This window comes from Geotrypetes seraphini, chromosome 1, assembly GCF_902459505.1.
Source record: "Geotrypetes seraphini chromosome 1, aGeoSer1.1, whole genome shotgun sequence".
In the NCBI taxonomy this organism is placed as follows: Eukaryota; Metazoa; Chordata; class Amphibia; order Gymnophiona; family Dermophiidae; genus Geotrypetes; species Geotrypetes seraphini.
The window spans coordinates 459,688,527-459,705,573 of NC_047084.1; the positions used below are offsets into that span (position 1 = coordinate 459,688,527).

The 17,047-nt window shown below is 48.3% G+C and overlaps 1 protein-coding gene across 2 annotated transcripts in view; it reads left to right on the forward strand.

Annotated features, from left to right (window-relative positions):
• Positions 1 to 17,047, forward strand: part of GDI1 (GDP dissociation inhibitor 1) — a 71,804-nt gene that overhangs the window by 47,321 nt on the left and 7,436 nt on the right. For both annotated transcript variants that reach the window (XM_033922794.1, XM_033922783.1), the window contains one exon: positions 16,156 to 16,290. In XM_033922794.1, coding sequence (XP_033778685.1) covers positions 16,156 to 16,290 — 135 coding nt within the window. The remainder of the gene's footprint in view (positions 1 to 16,155; positions 16,291 to 17,047) is intronic.

Below are 17,047 nucleotides of genomic sequence, written 5' to 3' on the forward strand. Positions count from 1 at the left end.
TGAAGTCAGGCTCACCGGCCTGTAGTTCCCGGGGTCACCCCTCGATCCCTTTTTGAAGATAGGTGTGACATTCGCCAATTTCCAGTCCTCTGGTACCTCTCCAGTTTTCAAGGATAGGTTACAAACATGCTGGATTGTGCCCGCTATTTCTTGTCTTAGCTCCTTCAGAACCCTCGGGTGGATCCCGTCCGGACCCGGTGATTTGCCGCATTTTAACCTGTCTATCTGTTTGAGGACATCCTCCTTACTTACCTCTATGTGCTCCAATTTCTCAGCCTGTTCCCCACTCATGAGCTCCTCTGAGTCCGGTATATTAGATGTGTCTTCTCTCGTGAAAACCGACGAGAAGAACGTGTTCAGCCTCTCAGCTACCTCTTTATCCTCTTTAATCACTCCCCTCCTATCCCCATCGTCCAACGGCCCCACCTCCTCTCTCGCTGGTCGTTTCCCCTTTACGTAACTGAAGAATGCCTTGAAGTTTTTCGCCTCCCCTCTTCGTATTTCCCTTTTGCTTTTCTAACCTCTCGGTGGCATTCTTTTTGGCATTTCCTGTGCGCCTGGTGATTTTCCTCCGTTGGATCCTTTTTCCATCTCCGGAAGGATACTTTTTTGTCGTTTATTGCCCTCTTTACTTCTGCTGAGATCCAAATCGGGTCCTTTGACCGCTTGTTCTTGCAGCCTTTCCTGAAACTGGGGACGTACTTTTTTTGTGCTTCCTGCAGGGTGTCCCTGAATAGGGTCCAGGCGCTTTCCACAGTCTCCATCCTAAAGATGTTTCTGAGCTTCCTCCCCACCATTTCCCTCATAGCAACATAGTTCCCCTTCTTGAAGTTGAGCGCAGTTGTTGCGGTCCTCCTTACTATGGGTGTCCCCCTTTCTAAAGTGAATCTGATCGCATTGTGGTCACTGTTGCCTAGTGGTCCTCCCACTTCTACCCCTCTTGCAGGCCCTCCTAATCCGTTCAGGATGAGGTCAAGAGTAGCACTCCCCCGCGTCGGTTCCCTGATCAGTTGCTCCATAAAGCAGTCCCTCACAGCTTCTACAAATCCTGTTTCCCTAGTGCAGTTGGAGTGACCCGTACTCCAGTCTATCCCCGGGTAGTTGAAGTCCCCCATCACTGTTACACTTCCAGTCCTGCACTCCTGTCTCAGTTCAGCTTCCAAGTCGTGTCCGACTCCTTCCGGCGCACCAGGTGGGCGATAATACAGCCCCAGTTTTATGTCTGCACCCTTGTTTCCCGGCAATTTGACCCATAGCGATTCCAGCCCTTCTGCCTTCGTTGCCATATCCATCCCGACCGAGTAGATAGAGTCTTTTATATATAGTGCTATGCCTCCCCCCTTCTTGTGGGTCCTGTCTCTCCTGTAGAGCTTGTACCCCGGTAGCGCCACATCCCATTGATTCTGCTCTGTCCACCATGTTTCTGTAATTCCAATTATATCTAGGTCTTCCCCCTTGGCCACGACCTCTAGTTCACCCATCTTGGCCATGAGGCTTCTTGCATTTGCGTATAAGCACCGCAGGTCCCGTTGTTTTTTCTCCACCTCTGCATTCACCTGGGCCGCCTCTCCTGTTCCCTGTACTACTGCTTTGCCCTCAGCCTTTACCCTCGTAGCTTTCAGCTTCCCCACATTTCCGCCACCCCACTTCCCCTCTTTTCCTCTGGGTTTTCTTGCCCCATCTGCAAACATTTCCAGTGATTTCCATGGTCTCCAAACAAATGGTCGACCAAGTCAAACGCACTACTCAAATCTAGTTGCAGAACCAAAATACTTGTACCTAAGCTAAATTGTGTGTGAAGGTACTCCAATAATGATGCAATAACTGTTTTAGTACTGAACCCAGCACGGAAACCTGATTGATAGTCATGCAAAATACTAAATTTTTCCAAATAATTAACCAATTCAACATTTACCAGGCCCTCCATAAGTTTCACGAACAATGGGATACTAGCCACCAGCCTATAATTAATTTTACTAGTAATAGACTCCTTTGAATTTTTAACAATGGGAGTAACTACAATGTGGCCAAGATCTTCTGGAAATCGTCCCTCATTAAATAAGAAAGTAATCCACTTAAATAATTCACTTTTAAACTTAAAAGATGCGTTTTTCAATACATTGAGAGGACAATTATCAAGCCTGCAATAAGATCTAGTATACTTCCTAAATAATTTGCAAAAAAGAAACCAGTCTGGGGATTTAAAATTAGAGCAATTCATGTCTGTTCTCGACCCATCCGATAACAATTGCATCATCTCAACCCTATCCAAATCAATAAATGATCCAAAATTGGATCTTAACTGGATAATTTTGCATACCCTCAATGTCCCATCACTGAAGATAATTGGTACTCATTGCTCCCTTATTTTTTCAGTAACCGCCCCTTCGACTTGGAACTCTCTTCCTTTATATCTAAGAGCTGAAAGCAATTTGCAGAAGTTTAAGAGCAGTTTAAAGTGTTTTCTCTTCAAGGATGCATATAATTGCTAATGAGGTAGCTACCTATCTTAAAAAATCCAAATGTTTTTTTATTTTCTGGCCACCAATTTTTTAATCCTATTCATGATTTTAATTCCCTCCTCCTATTGTGTTTCCCTCTAATATACTTTTGCTATAAAATTGTATTTCTGCCCTTTTCCATATTGTTTCAAAGATTAGTGTTTGTTTGTTTAGTCTTGGTTTGTCTAACAATTTAATACATATATGTTTAATATTGTAGATAAGTCTGCCTTTCTGTAATTTTTAAATTTTGTTCAACGCTTTATACTGTTGGATAAGCGTTTAATCAAATATTTTAAATAAAGATAAAGAAAGAATAGACGGAAAGCAACATGCCAAAGGCAAGTTTTGTTAAATAATGAAGTCATATGGTGTTATAAGGTCATGATGAACCTTAAAGCCAGACTTGTTCCTATAGCCACTGTGCTGTGATAGTTGCAAGTCAGAACATGTTCAGAAAAGCTGGATGTATCAGACATACTACTACAGCTATGCGTACATTCTTGTGAATCACATGATTATGCATTTGGGCTTGCATGCAGTAAGTAGTTTGTTCAAGCCAATGCATGTTAATAAGTTTGTCAAATGCTGAGCATAGTACGAGACAAGTACTTGTGGCTGGCAAAGCTTGGTTATGAGTTTTCAGATCAATATAGTTCCACTGCACATTCACAATAAAGTGTCAATGACCCTTCAACATAACATGTTTACGCAAGCAAGTAATGCTTATCTTTAAACCATCAGTTATCCCAGGACAAGCAGGCAGGTATTCTCACTAGTGGGTGATGTCATCCGACAGAGCCCCTATACGGACATCTTGCAAGCATGTCTTACTTGAAGAAACTCAGAAGTTTCTGGCCGCGCATGCGCCAGTGCCTTCCCGCCCGATGGTCCGGGCGTGTCTCCTCAGTTCTTTTTCTTCCGCGGAGCTGAGAAGTCTATCTTCAATTTGCACCCATTGAATCTCTTTTTTTGCCTTCTGTTTTGCCGCGGGTTGAGTTCTTTTGGCTCTCCTGTGCATTTATTTCTTTCTTTGATTTCTTTTTTCAAAAAAAAAAAAAATTTTCCTTCCGATACCGGGTCGACCGCGTGGCTGGGGCCCCGCGCCTTCGACCTTGCGGCGGAGCTTTTCCGGCCTATGTCCCGGCCGATTACCGGTTTTAAAAAGTGTAGCAAGTGCCAGCGCGCGATTTCGCTCACGGACCCTCATCGACGCTGCTTACAGTGTCTGGGACCGGATCACTTTCCGAAATCGTGCCGGCCTTGCTCCACTCTGACGGCGAGAGCATTTAAGCGCCGCTGTCTACTGTGGGAGTCCATGTTCAAGATGGAAGCTTCATCGGATCCTGCAACATCGACATCGACGGGTGCTTCGACTCCTTCAGCGAAGCCCTCTGCCTCCCCGGCTGCTTCGGGCCTCCTGAAACCGGCATCGGCCCCGGCTTCGGCGCCGGTGCCTTCCTCCGTCTCCTCGGAGCAGGTATCGACCCCTACAGTTCCACCGGTGGTGCTCAAGGTGCCGAAGACTGGCAAGCAGAAGCACGCAGCACCGAAGGAGCGCGGAGACCGTGCGGAAGGGCCCCCTTTTGGTGCGGATCCCTCCATATCGGCTTCGTTGCGGTCCCTTCTGGAGGCTCAGTTCGTGGAGCTCATGCAGACCATGGGGCCTCGGCTGATTGCCACCATCCAGGGTGACCTCCCAGCTTCGGCTTCGAGGGGCGGACCGCCCCCTCCTCCTCCTCCTCGCCGCACGACCTCGTTGCTCGGCGAGGAGGAGCGGCGAGCGGTGTCAGGGTACTCGAGGAGGTCCTCCGTTAGTGCTGTGCCTCCTTTGGAACCGATTCCCTCGAGGAGGGCCTCCCTTAGTGATATGCCTCCCTTGGAGCCCATCCCCTCGAGGAAAGCCTCGTTTAGTGACCTGCCTCCCTTGGAACCGGTTACTCCGCCCCATGACTCAGTGTGGCGTCCACCTTCGGGGCCACCCAGTCCTGGGTATAGCAGGAAGCAGGACGAGTTCTTCCGAACCCCCTATCAAGCCTGGGCGTCGTCGGGGGAGGCGCCGACTCTTCCGCCTCTGCGATCGACGGCATCGAGTCCGATCTGCTCCTTGGAGGCGTCTGACCCAGTTTCTCACAGACGGGCTCGATCCCCTTCCAGGCATCGAGAGGGGCATCGATCCAGACATTCTTCGAAGCATTCCTCTCGGCACTCAACCGTCTCGCCTCAGAAGAAATTGCCTCGGTTGGGGTATGCTGCTTCGACTGGGTCTCCTCCTCCGGGCCCGGAGTTCGAGGACCCCGAGGTTTTCTACTCGTCCTGTTGCTCGCAGGCCTCTCTGGAGCCTGAAGCCTCTTCTTCTTCTAGTCCATCTCGCAGACCGGCGACGGCGGACCAACTGTCCTTTTCATCGTTCCTCAGGCAGATGGCAGATGACATGGACATTACTCTTGATGCTGGGTCTCGATATTCCAAGGAGTACCTCGATACCATGCACTTGCCTCGTCCTCCGGCAGAGTCCTTGCGGCTTCCCCTGCTCCTCGACCAGACCTTCATGCGATGCTTCGAGTCTCCTTACTCTATCCCTGCGGTCCCTGGCAAATTGGATGCGCGGTACCGCACGGTGCATCATAAAGGCTTCGAGGGTCCTCAGCTTTCTCACCAGTCCTTCCTGGTCGAATCCTCGCTCAAGCGGTCTCATCCTGGCCAGGTCTATGCTTCAGTGCCTCCGGGCCGCGAGGGCAGAACCATGGATAAGTTTGGTCGACGCATCTATCAGAATTCGATGATGACGTCTCGAGTCCTGAATTACAATTTCCACTTTGCAGCCTACTTGGAATTTTTTCTACCTGTGCTTCGGAAGTTCACACCATACATCGAGTCCCAGGCTAGGTTTGAGTTTGAGGAAGTGGTTGCTTCGCTGTCCCAACTTCGGCTTCAGTTGATGCAATCTGCCTATGATGCGTTCGAGCTCTCAGCCCGAGCGGCGGCCTGCTCGGTGGCGATGCGCCGGTTGGCCTGGTTGCGGACCATTGATATGGACCCGAATCTTCAGGACCGCCTGGCGAACGTCCCGTGTGCTGGGGCGGATCTTTTTGACGAATCCATCGAGACTGTCACGAAGAAGTTGTCTGACCACGAAAAGTCCTTCCAATCTATCCTTCGGCCGAAGCCTAAGCCTCAGCAGTCTCGACCTTCTCGCCCGCCGTTGATTTATCAGCGGCGTTATCAGCCGAGGCAAACTCCACCTGCGAGGCAACCGGCGAAGCGACAGCCTCCCCAGAAGGGTCAGCCTAAGTCTCAGTCGCCTGCTGTCCCTAAGACCACTCAGCCTTTTTGACTGTCTCGTCGAGGGCATAACCAACCTCGTTCTGCCTCCCCCTGTTTTTCCCATCGGAGGGCGCCTCCATCATTTTTATCATCGCTGGGAGGCCATAACAACCGACCTCTGGGTCCTTACTATCATCAAGGAAGGATACTATCTTCATTTCCATCGGGTCCCTCCGGACCACCCTCCAAGAGAGTATCCTTCCAACTTGACTCAGACCGCCCTTCTTCTTCAGGAAGCTCAGGCTTTGCTCCGGCTTCGTGCCGTGGAGCCGGTCCCGACGGACAAACTGAACCAGGGGTTTTACTCCCGGTACTTCCTTGTTCCGAAGAAGACGGGCGACCTGCGACCCATTTTGGACCTCAGGGTCCTCAACAAATTCCTAGTCAAAGAGAGGTTTCGCATGCTGACACTTGCTTCTCTCTACCCCCTCCTCGAGCAGAATGACTGGTTAAGCTCTCTGGATCTCAAGGAGGCCTACACTCATATTCCCATTCATCCGGCCTCTCGCAAGTTCCTCAGATTTCGGGTGGGACATCTCCATCTGCAGTATCGAGTGCTTCCATTCAGCCTGTATTCGTCCCCCAGAGTCTTCACCAAATGTCTGGTGGTGGTGGCCGCGGCCCTCCGGAACCAAGGTCTTCAGGTATTCCCCTACCTCGACGACTGGCTGATCAAGGCTCCCTCGGCCTCAGGGGTCATCTCAGCAACCCTGTCAACGATTCTGTTCCTGCAGAGTTTGGGATTCGAGATCAACTTTCCCAAGTCTCATCTACAGCCGACCCAGTCTCTTCCCTTCATCGGGGCTGTCCTGGATACCATACGTCTCAGAGCTTTCCTTCCTCCTCAGCGCATGGATGCTCTTCTTCATCTCTGCCAGTCTGTGTCTTCTCGCCAGACCATCTCAGCGAGACACATGATGGTCCTCCTGGGCCACATGGCCTCTACAGTTCATGTGACGCCGTTTGCCAGACTCCACCTCAGAATTCCTCAGTGGACCCTGGCATCTCAGTGGACTCAGGTGTCGGATCCGTTGACTCGACACATCACAGTCACTCCTGCTCTTCGGCAGTCTCTACTCTGGTGGATGACCTCTTCGAATCTATCCAGAGGTTTGCTGTTTCATTCTCCTCCCCACCAGAAGGTTCTCACAACCGATTCCTCGACCTATGCCTGGGGAGCGCATCTGGATGGGCTTCGCACTCAGGGATTCTGGACCTGTGCGGACCGACTCCATCAAATCAATCTTCTGGAGCTCAGAGCCATCTTCAATGCTCTTCAAGCTTTTCAACATCTGCTTCACGACATGGTGGTCCTCATTCGCACCGACAATCAGGTCGCCATGTATTATGTCAACAAGCAGGGGGGCACGGGCTCGGCCTCCCTCTGCCAGGAAGCTCTCAGAGTCTGGGATTGGACGGTTCGCCACAACACCTTTCTCAAAGCTGTCTACATTCAGGGGAGGGACAATGTCTTGGCGGACAAACTGAGTCGTCTTCTCCAGCCTCACGAATGGACACTCCATTCCAAGCCCCTTCATCAGATCTTTGCTCAGTGGGGAACGCCTCAGATAGACCTCTTTGCGGCTCCCCACAATTTCAAGCTGCCTCAGTTTTGCTCCAGGATCTACGCTCCTCATCGCCTCGAGGCAGATGCTTTTCTGCTGGATTGGAAGAATCGTTTTCTGTATGCGTTTCCGCCATTCCCTCTCATTCAAAAGACTCTGGTCAAGCTGAAGTCCGACCATGCCACCATGATTCTGATAGCTCCTCGGTGGCCCAGGCAACCTTGGTTCTCCCTTCTACTTCAACTCAGCAGCAGGGAACCGTACCTACTTCCAGTGTTTCCTTCACTGCTTACTCAGCATCAGGGGTCTCTGCTTCATCCCAACCTGCAGTCTCTCCACCTGACAGCTTGGTTCCTCTCAACGTAACTCCGCACCAGTTTTCCCAGGCGGTGAGGGATGTCTTGGAGGCTTCCAGGAAGCCTGCTACTCGTCAATGCTACTCCCAAAAATGGACTAGATTTTCTTCATGGTATATTTCCAATTCTAAGGAGCCTCAGCGAGCCTCCCTATCCTCTGTTTTGGACTATCTTTTACATCTGTCTCAGTCTGGTCTCAAGTCGACATCTATACGAGTCCACCTGAGTGCTATTGCGGCTTTCCATCAGCCTCTACAAGGGAAACCTCTCTCTTCTCATCCTGTGGTTTCCAGATTTATGAAAGGACTTTTTCATGTCAATCCTCCTCTCAAACCGCCTCCAGTGATTTGGGATCTAAATGTTGTCCTTTCTCAGCTTATGAAACCTCCTTTTGAGGCTCTGAGCAAGGCTCCACTAAAGTTTCTCACTTGGAAAGTGGTTTTTCTGGTGGCCCTCACATCTGCTCGCAGGGTCAGTGAGCTTCAGGCCTTGGTGGCGGACCCACCTTTCACAGTATTCCATCATGACAAGGTGGTCCTCCGCACTCACCCGAAATTCCTGCCTAAAGTGGTCTCTGAATTTCACCTCAACCAATCCATTGTGCTTCCAGTGTTCTTTCCAAAGCCTCATTCTCATCCTGGAGAATCAGCTCTTCACACTCTGGACTGTAAACGTGCTTTGGCTTTCTACTTGGATCGCACCAAACCACACAGAACTGCTCCTCAACTTTTCGTCTCCTTTGATCCAAACAAGTTGGGACGACCTGTATCGAAGCGCACCATCTCCAACTGGATGGCGGCTTGTATCTCTTTCTGCTATGCCCAGGCTGGATTACCCCTTCCCTGTAAGGTCACAGCCCATAAGGTCAGAGCAATGGCAGCCTCTGTAGCCTTCCTCAGATCGACACCGATTGAGGAGATTTGTAGGGCTGCCACTTGGTCCTCGGTTCATACGTTCACCTCTCATTATTGTCTGGATACTTTCTCCAGACGGGATGGGCAGTTTGGCCAAACTGTGTTACAAAATTTGTTCTCTTAAGTTGCCAACTCTCCCTCCATCCCATTGAGGTTAGCATGGAGGTCACCCACTAGTGAGAATACCTGCCTGCTTGTCCTGGGATAAAGCAATGTTACTTACCGTAACAGTTGTTATCCAGGGACAGCAGGCAGCTATTCTCACATCCCACCCACCTCCCCTGGGTTGGCTTCTCTGCTAGCTACCTGAACTGAGGAGACACGCCCGGACCATCGGGCGGGAAGGCACTGGCGCATGCGCGGTGCGGGCATCTCGAAACTTCTGAGTTTCTTCAAGCAAGACATGCTTGCAAGATGTCCGTATCGGGGCTCTGTCAGATGACATCACCCACTAGTGAGAATAGCTGCCTGCTGTCCCTGGATAACAACTGTTACGGTAAGTAACATTGCTTTCTCATCAAGGAAAGATCGGGTCCAAGATGAAACAGGATATAACCCCCCCCGTCTCCCCCCAAAAAAAGAAAACCTACACATTAGAGATATTTGAATCTGAAAAACAGTGAAAATTTACATAAATGCATAAAGCCATATTTTTTGAATGGTCGTATCTTCAGCTTTACTTCACTATAAAGGCTCGTATTGCAAATCTTGGAAGTATCTCATGGTACATGTCTGCTGGTAAAGTTGTACCCTCAGCTGATTTACCTACCAGCAGCAGTATGGAGCCAAACTTTGCCAAATATTTCCGTTCGTGAATTTTTTTGCCTACTTTGCTGACCTGTAGAAATGGAAGCACGTTCGCAAAAGATTTCAAACTTGGCACAGAAATTTGTCCCAAGGTGTTATACCAAACTGCAAAATTTCAGACTCCTAGGTAGTTTCCTTCTGCCACAGTGCTTAAGCAAAGTTGGCGTTTTAGATCACACGAGGCATAGGAGTGGATCGATTGCTTTTGTTCAACCACCCCTAGCTCCTGACAAAATTGAGATAGATCCAGAAAATTTTGCAGTTTCATTTGAGACCCTAGACAACACCCCTGTAAAATTTGGTTGTATTTCAAGGGGGTCGAGCATGGGCGGTTTTTAGTATTGTCGACTTGACATGGAATGAACCATAGGCAACATGTCCTTGGCTCACAGCCCAAAGATAGTAGACAGGGCAATATGGCCTTCAGCTGCACATGAAAGAAGAAGAAGAAAGGAAGAACACTCTTATAAGGACAAGGAAACAACTCAGGCCCACGAGAGCTAGGAAGGGGGACTGGAGGCGAGGTGTAGCTATGCAAACCAAGAACAACAAGAGAAATTAGGTGTCACAAGCAGATTTGCTAAGAAAACTCAGGAAAGTCAGATAGCAAGCTTGGCAAAATATTATAGGTTCATACAGATACTGTCTTACTGAGTATAAAAGTTGGGAAAACAAATAGAGCAGGCTCAGAGAGAAATTTTCTGTTCCTTGTAAAAGCCGGCTACAGGGAGCAGAATTTCCTCCCATGTTACAGTTTCTTGAATTACTAACTTCACTTTTTGCTTTTTTTATTTGACTGCATTTCTTTGATAAATAAACCGTTTGAATTTGAGAATTAACAAAGCGATGTGTGATCAGATGTGGCCAGATTTCTGAAAGGTGCTTTTTGCATTAGACCACCGATCAAACCACCGTTCCCTTCAAGGGACCTTAACTTGGTTCTGTCTGGCCTCACCAAACCTCAGTTTGAGCTGCTAAAAGACACTTCTCTCTTGAACCTAATGCTAAAGGTAGTTTTTCTAGTCACCATTACCTCTGCGAGACAGGTCTCGGAGCTCCAAGCTCTGTCTTGTAGAGAGCCTTTCTTGTAGATCTTGGAGACTGGGATCTCTCTCCATACAGTTCCTTTGTTTCTGCCGAAGGTGGTGTCAGCATTCCATGTTAATTAGGAAGTGTGTTTGCCTGCTTTTCAGCCTACTGGTTCTAGGAAGCAGGACCACATTTTGAAAAAGTTGGATGTGCGCAGGGTTCTTCTGCGTTATCTAGAGGTCACAAATGAGTTTCACTTCTCTGACCATCTCTTTGTGCTGATTCATTCATCTAAGCAGAGTGCTCCCACTTCCAAGGCCACTATTTCCAGATGGATCCATAAGGCCATTTTGTCTGCCTACATTCTTTGAGGTAAACAGTCTACTGTTTCTATTATGGCGCATTCAACCAGGAGTATGACCTCCTTGTGGGCTGCAGCTAGGGCAATCTCCCCTGAGGAGATTTATAGAACAGCTACTTGGTCTACTCTGCACATGTTTGCCAAGTTTAGAATGGATGTGACAGCAAGACAGGACTCAGTCTTGAGGGTTGGCACAGTCAGCCCGCCCTAGGAGTTTGGGATTACTTTTGTACGTCCCACATGTCCTGAATGACACACCTATTGCACTGGAAAAGAGATTATGTCCTTACCTTAATAATATCTTTTCCAATAGATAGGTGTGTCATTGTAGACTCCCGCCCTGCCCTTCTTCAATGCCTACTGTCTCATTATGTTTATGTTTCTCCAAGTTTAATTCTTGGATTCCAGTCAGCCCTTTGGGGCTTGAAGAACGCTGTATATATGTTCAAATTATATACAGGGGGTTGTTCCTGAACTCCTTTTCTGCTTCTGTTGGCTGTTTTAAATTTTTGATCTTTTAAGATTACTTTATTTAAGTAGAATAGTTGTTACTTGGAAAAGTTTCCATTGTTGTCCCTACTTCACATACTGTCAATGGAGCTCTTTATATTTGGTATTAAGCTCCCAGTGAAGTAGAGGAGGGGCACAGAAAAAAATCCAGAGTGGATTCCTTCTGCAGATGGGTTGTGGCCATAGGGCACATGTGTCAAACACAAGGCCCACAGGCCGAATCCAGCCCGTCTGGCCTTTTTATGTGGCCCGCAGCAATGCTCCTGAACTTCCCCTTCTCAGAGCCCAGTGTATCCTCCCTCTTGCACTGGTCCAGAAAGTCTGCTGGCTTCGGCAGCGATTCGGCAGTGTTGTTTGTGGCTCCCCCTCCTGCGTTATGTCTGCCGCGGTCCACCCGGGCGGAAACGGGAAGTTGCACATCATTGGAGACAGACCATGGCAAGCGAAAAGCAGGAGGAGGAGCCACATACAACACTGCCAAATCACTGAGGCCAGCAGATTCCTCAACTTGACATCAGACCGGCACAGGGCTGTGAGGAGAGGGACCAGCGCTGGAGGGAAAGGCAAGCTGGGCTGTGAGAAGAGAGGAATCAGCGCTGTAGGGAGAAGCAAGCTGGGCTGTGAGGAGAGCAAGATGAAGGGAGAGAGGTTGGACCTGGGGTAGTGTGGAGGAAGAGGGAAAAAGATATTTGAAGGGAGAACTGTTGGGAAGAGAAAGGGAGAAATGGTGGACCTGGGGGAAGGGAGGGAGGCAGACAGGCAGACAAGGGGAGAGATGGGATAGAGGGCAGTTGGGAAGAGAAAGGGAGAGAAGTTGGATCTAGAGATGGAAGGGAGGGAGAAATGTTAGGCCTGGGGGTGGCAGGGAGAGAGAGATGCAGCATCTCTTTTTTTTTTTCCTTCCATCTCATTGTTCAGCATCAAGGGGGGAGGGAAGAAGAACAACAGAAAAGAGAGGGAGCAAAATGTTGGACCAAGAGGAGAGAGGAGGAGAGATAGAAGGAAATAAGAGGATGGGAAATGGGAGAGCTACAGAATAAGAGAAGATGGAAAATTGATAGGTAGCTGAAAATTTAAAAAGGAGAAGGATGAGAAAGAGGGCAAGATTTGAGTGGACAGAGGCAGAAAAGAAAAAAAGGAGAAAAGTTGAAAGGGAAAAATCAATATGTTGGAGACAGGGACTGGAGCAAGAGAGAAGAGGAGAAAAAAAAGGGACAGCAGACACTGGAAAGAGAATTAGAAGATAGACAAAATCAGAAAGAGAAACTGGGACTAAAAGCAAAATGACCAGACAACAAAAGGTAGAAAAAATAATTTTATTTTCTGTTTTGTGATTACAATATATCAAATTTAAAATGTGTACCCTGTCAGAGCTGGTGTTAGACAACAAGCGTGAACCAGGACCTAAAAGAGAGGAAAAGTCTTTTTTATTTATTTTGTAGCTGGCATGGGGTTGGAGAGATTGTATCCCTATACTTCTACTAAGACTAACCCCCTCCTTTGCTGGCGCGCAGTGTGGGTTTTGGCGGCGGCAATTGATCTGACACTCACAGAAGTCCTGTGAACATCGGAGCCGCCACCGGCGCTGGGGCCCACACTGTGGGTCAGCAAAGGAGGGGGTAAGTATCTTTATAAAAAATCCGGCCCACGACTTAGCCTGTGTTTTAGATTTTGGCCCCTTATGTGATTTGAGTTTGACACCCCTGCCAAAGGGAGATAACCCACGTGTCTAGAATGAAACACTTATCTACTGGAAAAGATTTTATCAAGGTAGGGACATAATCTTTTTCCTGTGCAAAGAGCATACGAGTCCTTATGGATGGGTTAAGCACCTCAACTCACAAATTGCTTGTAGAAGACATCAATCATTTTCTTCTCTCCACCCCCTTGTGTCTCTGGACAGTGTCCCCTCTCCTCAGTCTTAACTTCTGCAAGCAAATTGACCAGTTATGACAATGGTGCATTAAATATGTGACAGAATTATAATCTTTGAAGATTTGATATGTTTAGAGGGATTTATTTATTATTTTGTCTTTATTTTCTGCTCCATACATATAATTTTAGGTGCCTGATAAAAGGACATTCTGGTTGTTAGGAAGGCACGTCTAATAATTAGGTGCCTACAGTAAATACGGCAGATTTCAGAGACACTGCCTCATTTAAACTTATAGAGAAACTGGATGCATGAACTGCTATGGATAGAAAGAGCATCAGCCTTGGATGTAGAGAAGCAAGCAATGTGTACATTTCTGAAGGTGTGTGTGTGGGGGGTCTATTTCTTACCTCTAGGATCTAGGCTAGGGTCCTGATGCTTAAAAGCATGTAGCCAGTCTTACTTTCAAGGCAGCTCAGCCTCTGATGTGCAAAAGGGTTCTACAGTAGAATTACGTTTACGCTAGGGTTGCCAGATTTTACATCAGTAAAATCCAGATTCCTAGACCTCACCCCCAGCTGCTGGTGCATTGGGCAGGAAGGCATCTGCATTGGATCTGTGCATGCGTGGATGCCCCCTCCTGATGCAATTTCTTTTCAAAATCCAGACAAAGTGCCAGGTTTTGAAAAGTCATCCAGACCCCCAGATATGTCCTCAAAAGGAGGACATGTCCGTGGAAATCCGGGCATCTGGTAACCCTTCTTCTACCAATTGCTGTAGCAGCCTCCGAGAATCTTGTGCAAATGAACACTCCTTATAATGCACAGCAGGGAATTAGAGGTCTGCACGGGAACGGGGATCGCGGGAATCCCGTGGGTCCCGTGGGAGTCCTGCAGGAATCCCCCCTAACCCATGGAACTCCCACGGGGATCCCCCTCTGACCCATGGGATTCCCACAGGGTCCCCCCTCTAGCCAACGGGACTCCCACGGGGATGGAAGGCTTTGGAAGCAGGGTTCGTCCATATAATATAATGGACAAGTCAGCTTTAGTAAAAGAGGGGGTTTATAAGTTAATTACCTGAACAGAAAACAAAAAAAGGGTTCCACCAAAGAGATTCCACAAGGCAAACAGCAGCGCAAACACAAAAGAAACTGTGGAATTGAAGATCCTGTCACAGGTAATTGCTGCTTTTTATGGGGACGGGCGGGGATGGAGGTAATTCCTTGCGGGGATGGGTGGGGACGGAGAGGATCGTGACGGGTGGGGACGGAGAGGATCCTGGCGGGGACGGGTGGAGACAGAGAGATCCTGGCGGGGATGGGTAGGGACGGAGAGGATCCTGGCGGGGACGGGTGGAGACAGAGAGGAGCCTGGCGGGGACGGGTGGGGACGGAGAGAATCCTGACGGGGATGGGTGGGGATGGAGAGGATCCTGGCGGGGACGGGTGGGATTTCTGTCCCCGCACAACTCTACAGGGAACTCTACCTCCTACCATGCAAAATTTTCTGGCAGGTTTGGAGCAGGTTTCAGGCACAATTCCTCCCTCTTCCAATAGGATATTCAGCACAAATAGCATGCATACGATTTGCACACTATTTGAGTATAGCCTGGCAAATCAAAATACCAACCTGGTATTTTCTACTGGGTTGCCGGAGCTTTGATCCTCCTGTACTAGAATAAGTAGTGGACTGGTGGACTCAGCTGTGTGAGCTAATGTGATCATATGTTTGGGAGGGTAGGAATAATGGGGGGCAGGGATTGGGGATAGGTTAGTGGGGATTGGGACAAAAGGGGAAAGTGAAAAGGGCAAATGTTTTATAAGTGAATTGAAATGTTGATTTTCAGTACTGCATGGCCATTACTGTACTGATGTAATGTTGGAATAATGGTTCAATAAAAGTTTTCAAAAAGTAAAACATCCTTTATAAAATGTATTTATTTTTTACCTTTTTCATGTTTTCATGGTTTGTTTGGGGGGTCTTTTTTTTTTTTTTTTTAATGGGAATTTAGTCTTTTTGTTTACCCCCAGCCCAATCTTCCTCTTCACCTAAATTGCTGGCAGTCTCTCTCAAAACCCCACAAGCATCCCCTTTCCACCAGCTCTCTTCCCAGGTCCTGCTGCAACAGCAGCTGTGTTCCTCTTTCCTCTCCTAGGTTCCAACATAACTATTCTCCATCCTTCCCCAGGCTCTGCTACAAGGGCATTTTTCAACACCCTCCCCTTATCAACATCTCCTCCCCTTATCAACATCTCCTCCCCTTATCAACATTTCCTCCCCTAACCCCTTCAGGATCTGCTAGTATGATATTCGTCTCTTTTCCTAAGGTCCCAGCGTAATGGCATTGCTCTTTCTCTACTCCTTGGGCTCCACTGCCATACCATCTTTATCCCTGTCCATTTTACCCCAGCTCTCACCGCAGTGACCTCTCGCTTTGCCACCGTAATGACATCTGTGCGCATTTCTCTGCAGTCTGGCTAGGAATAGGGATTTGCATACCGCCTTTTTGTAATTTTACAACCACACTCAAAGTGGTTTACTTACAGGTACTTCAAGCATTGTCCCTAACTGTCCCGGTTGGCTCACAGTCTGTCTAATGTACCTGAGACAGTGAGGAGGATTAAGTGACTTGCCCAGGGTCACAAGGAGCAGAGTAGGGTTTGAGGTTGTAACTCTAACCACTGCGCCACACTTGCCTAGAGCTGTGCCATAATGGCCATTCTCCTCCAGCAGCATGCCTGGGGGCCATAGCTGTGAGTTTTTTCCCCTCTGGTTATTCCTGCAGCCACCAGGAAGCCAGAATTTCCCCACCCCCACATACTTGGTTTCTTCATATGCCAGATAAACATATTTCAGATACTCTGCAGCCATTCACACAGGCATGTGTCTCTGTATCCACTCTTGCTGTAGGTCAGCTGGTGAAGATGCTGCTGTACACAGAGGTGACCCGGTATCTGGACTTCAAGGTGGTGGAAGGCAGCTTCGTCTACAAAGGGGGCAAGATTTACAAAGTGCCCTCCACTGAGACAGAAGCACTAGCATCCAGTGAGTGGCAGCGGGATACCGCATCAACAGAGACCCGGTGCGATAACTGGGTGCTGGGGGAGATAGTAAAACTTCTGAAAGAAGAGGTCCCAGATGATGAAAAATGGGACAGAGGGGAAGGTGGCCCAAGTGGCATAGACTTCTGGCATTTATTTTGCAGAGTTCAATCCAGCTGCTGTGTCATAATTGCCTGTCTCGCACCCCCTCTGTCCTCCTGTCTGTATCCCTCTCCGGCTGAGGTCATCTGCTATTTCTCTGCTCTTTCCGTCACTTGCTCTCTTGTCTTCTGTGTGTGTGTCTCAGTTGAGCTTCAGGACAGCAGGGTGAGAGATCTCTTTATGAGCTGTATGAGCTGTATGAGAGATCTCTTTATAGAATACCAACTAGAGAAAAGGCTTGCATAAACTTGCTCACATCTGGGCTTACTGTATTATAGAATTATCCTCCACAGGTATGTATATTGGCAAAGTAATACCTGAAGGGGTAAAAGCACAGCATTGCACTGAGAGGAGAAAAACCAAACACAGTTCCCAGGTTCTGGGGATGCAGTGTTCTCTTTGTTCAGGTTACGTTGCATGCCACTGGTGACAGTTTTTGTATTTATACACCGACTGTTGAATACATATATTTAGTACTGCTCTAGGTATAGTCAACAGCACTCAATAATTGATTAGTGCAGTGACCGTTTTCACCACACTCCCCTCCCGATTATACAACTGGGTGCCCGTATTATGTGCATAAATTTACAGGATCCGCA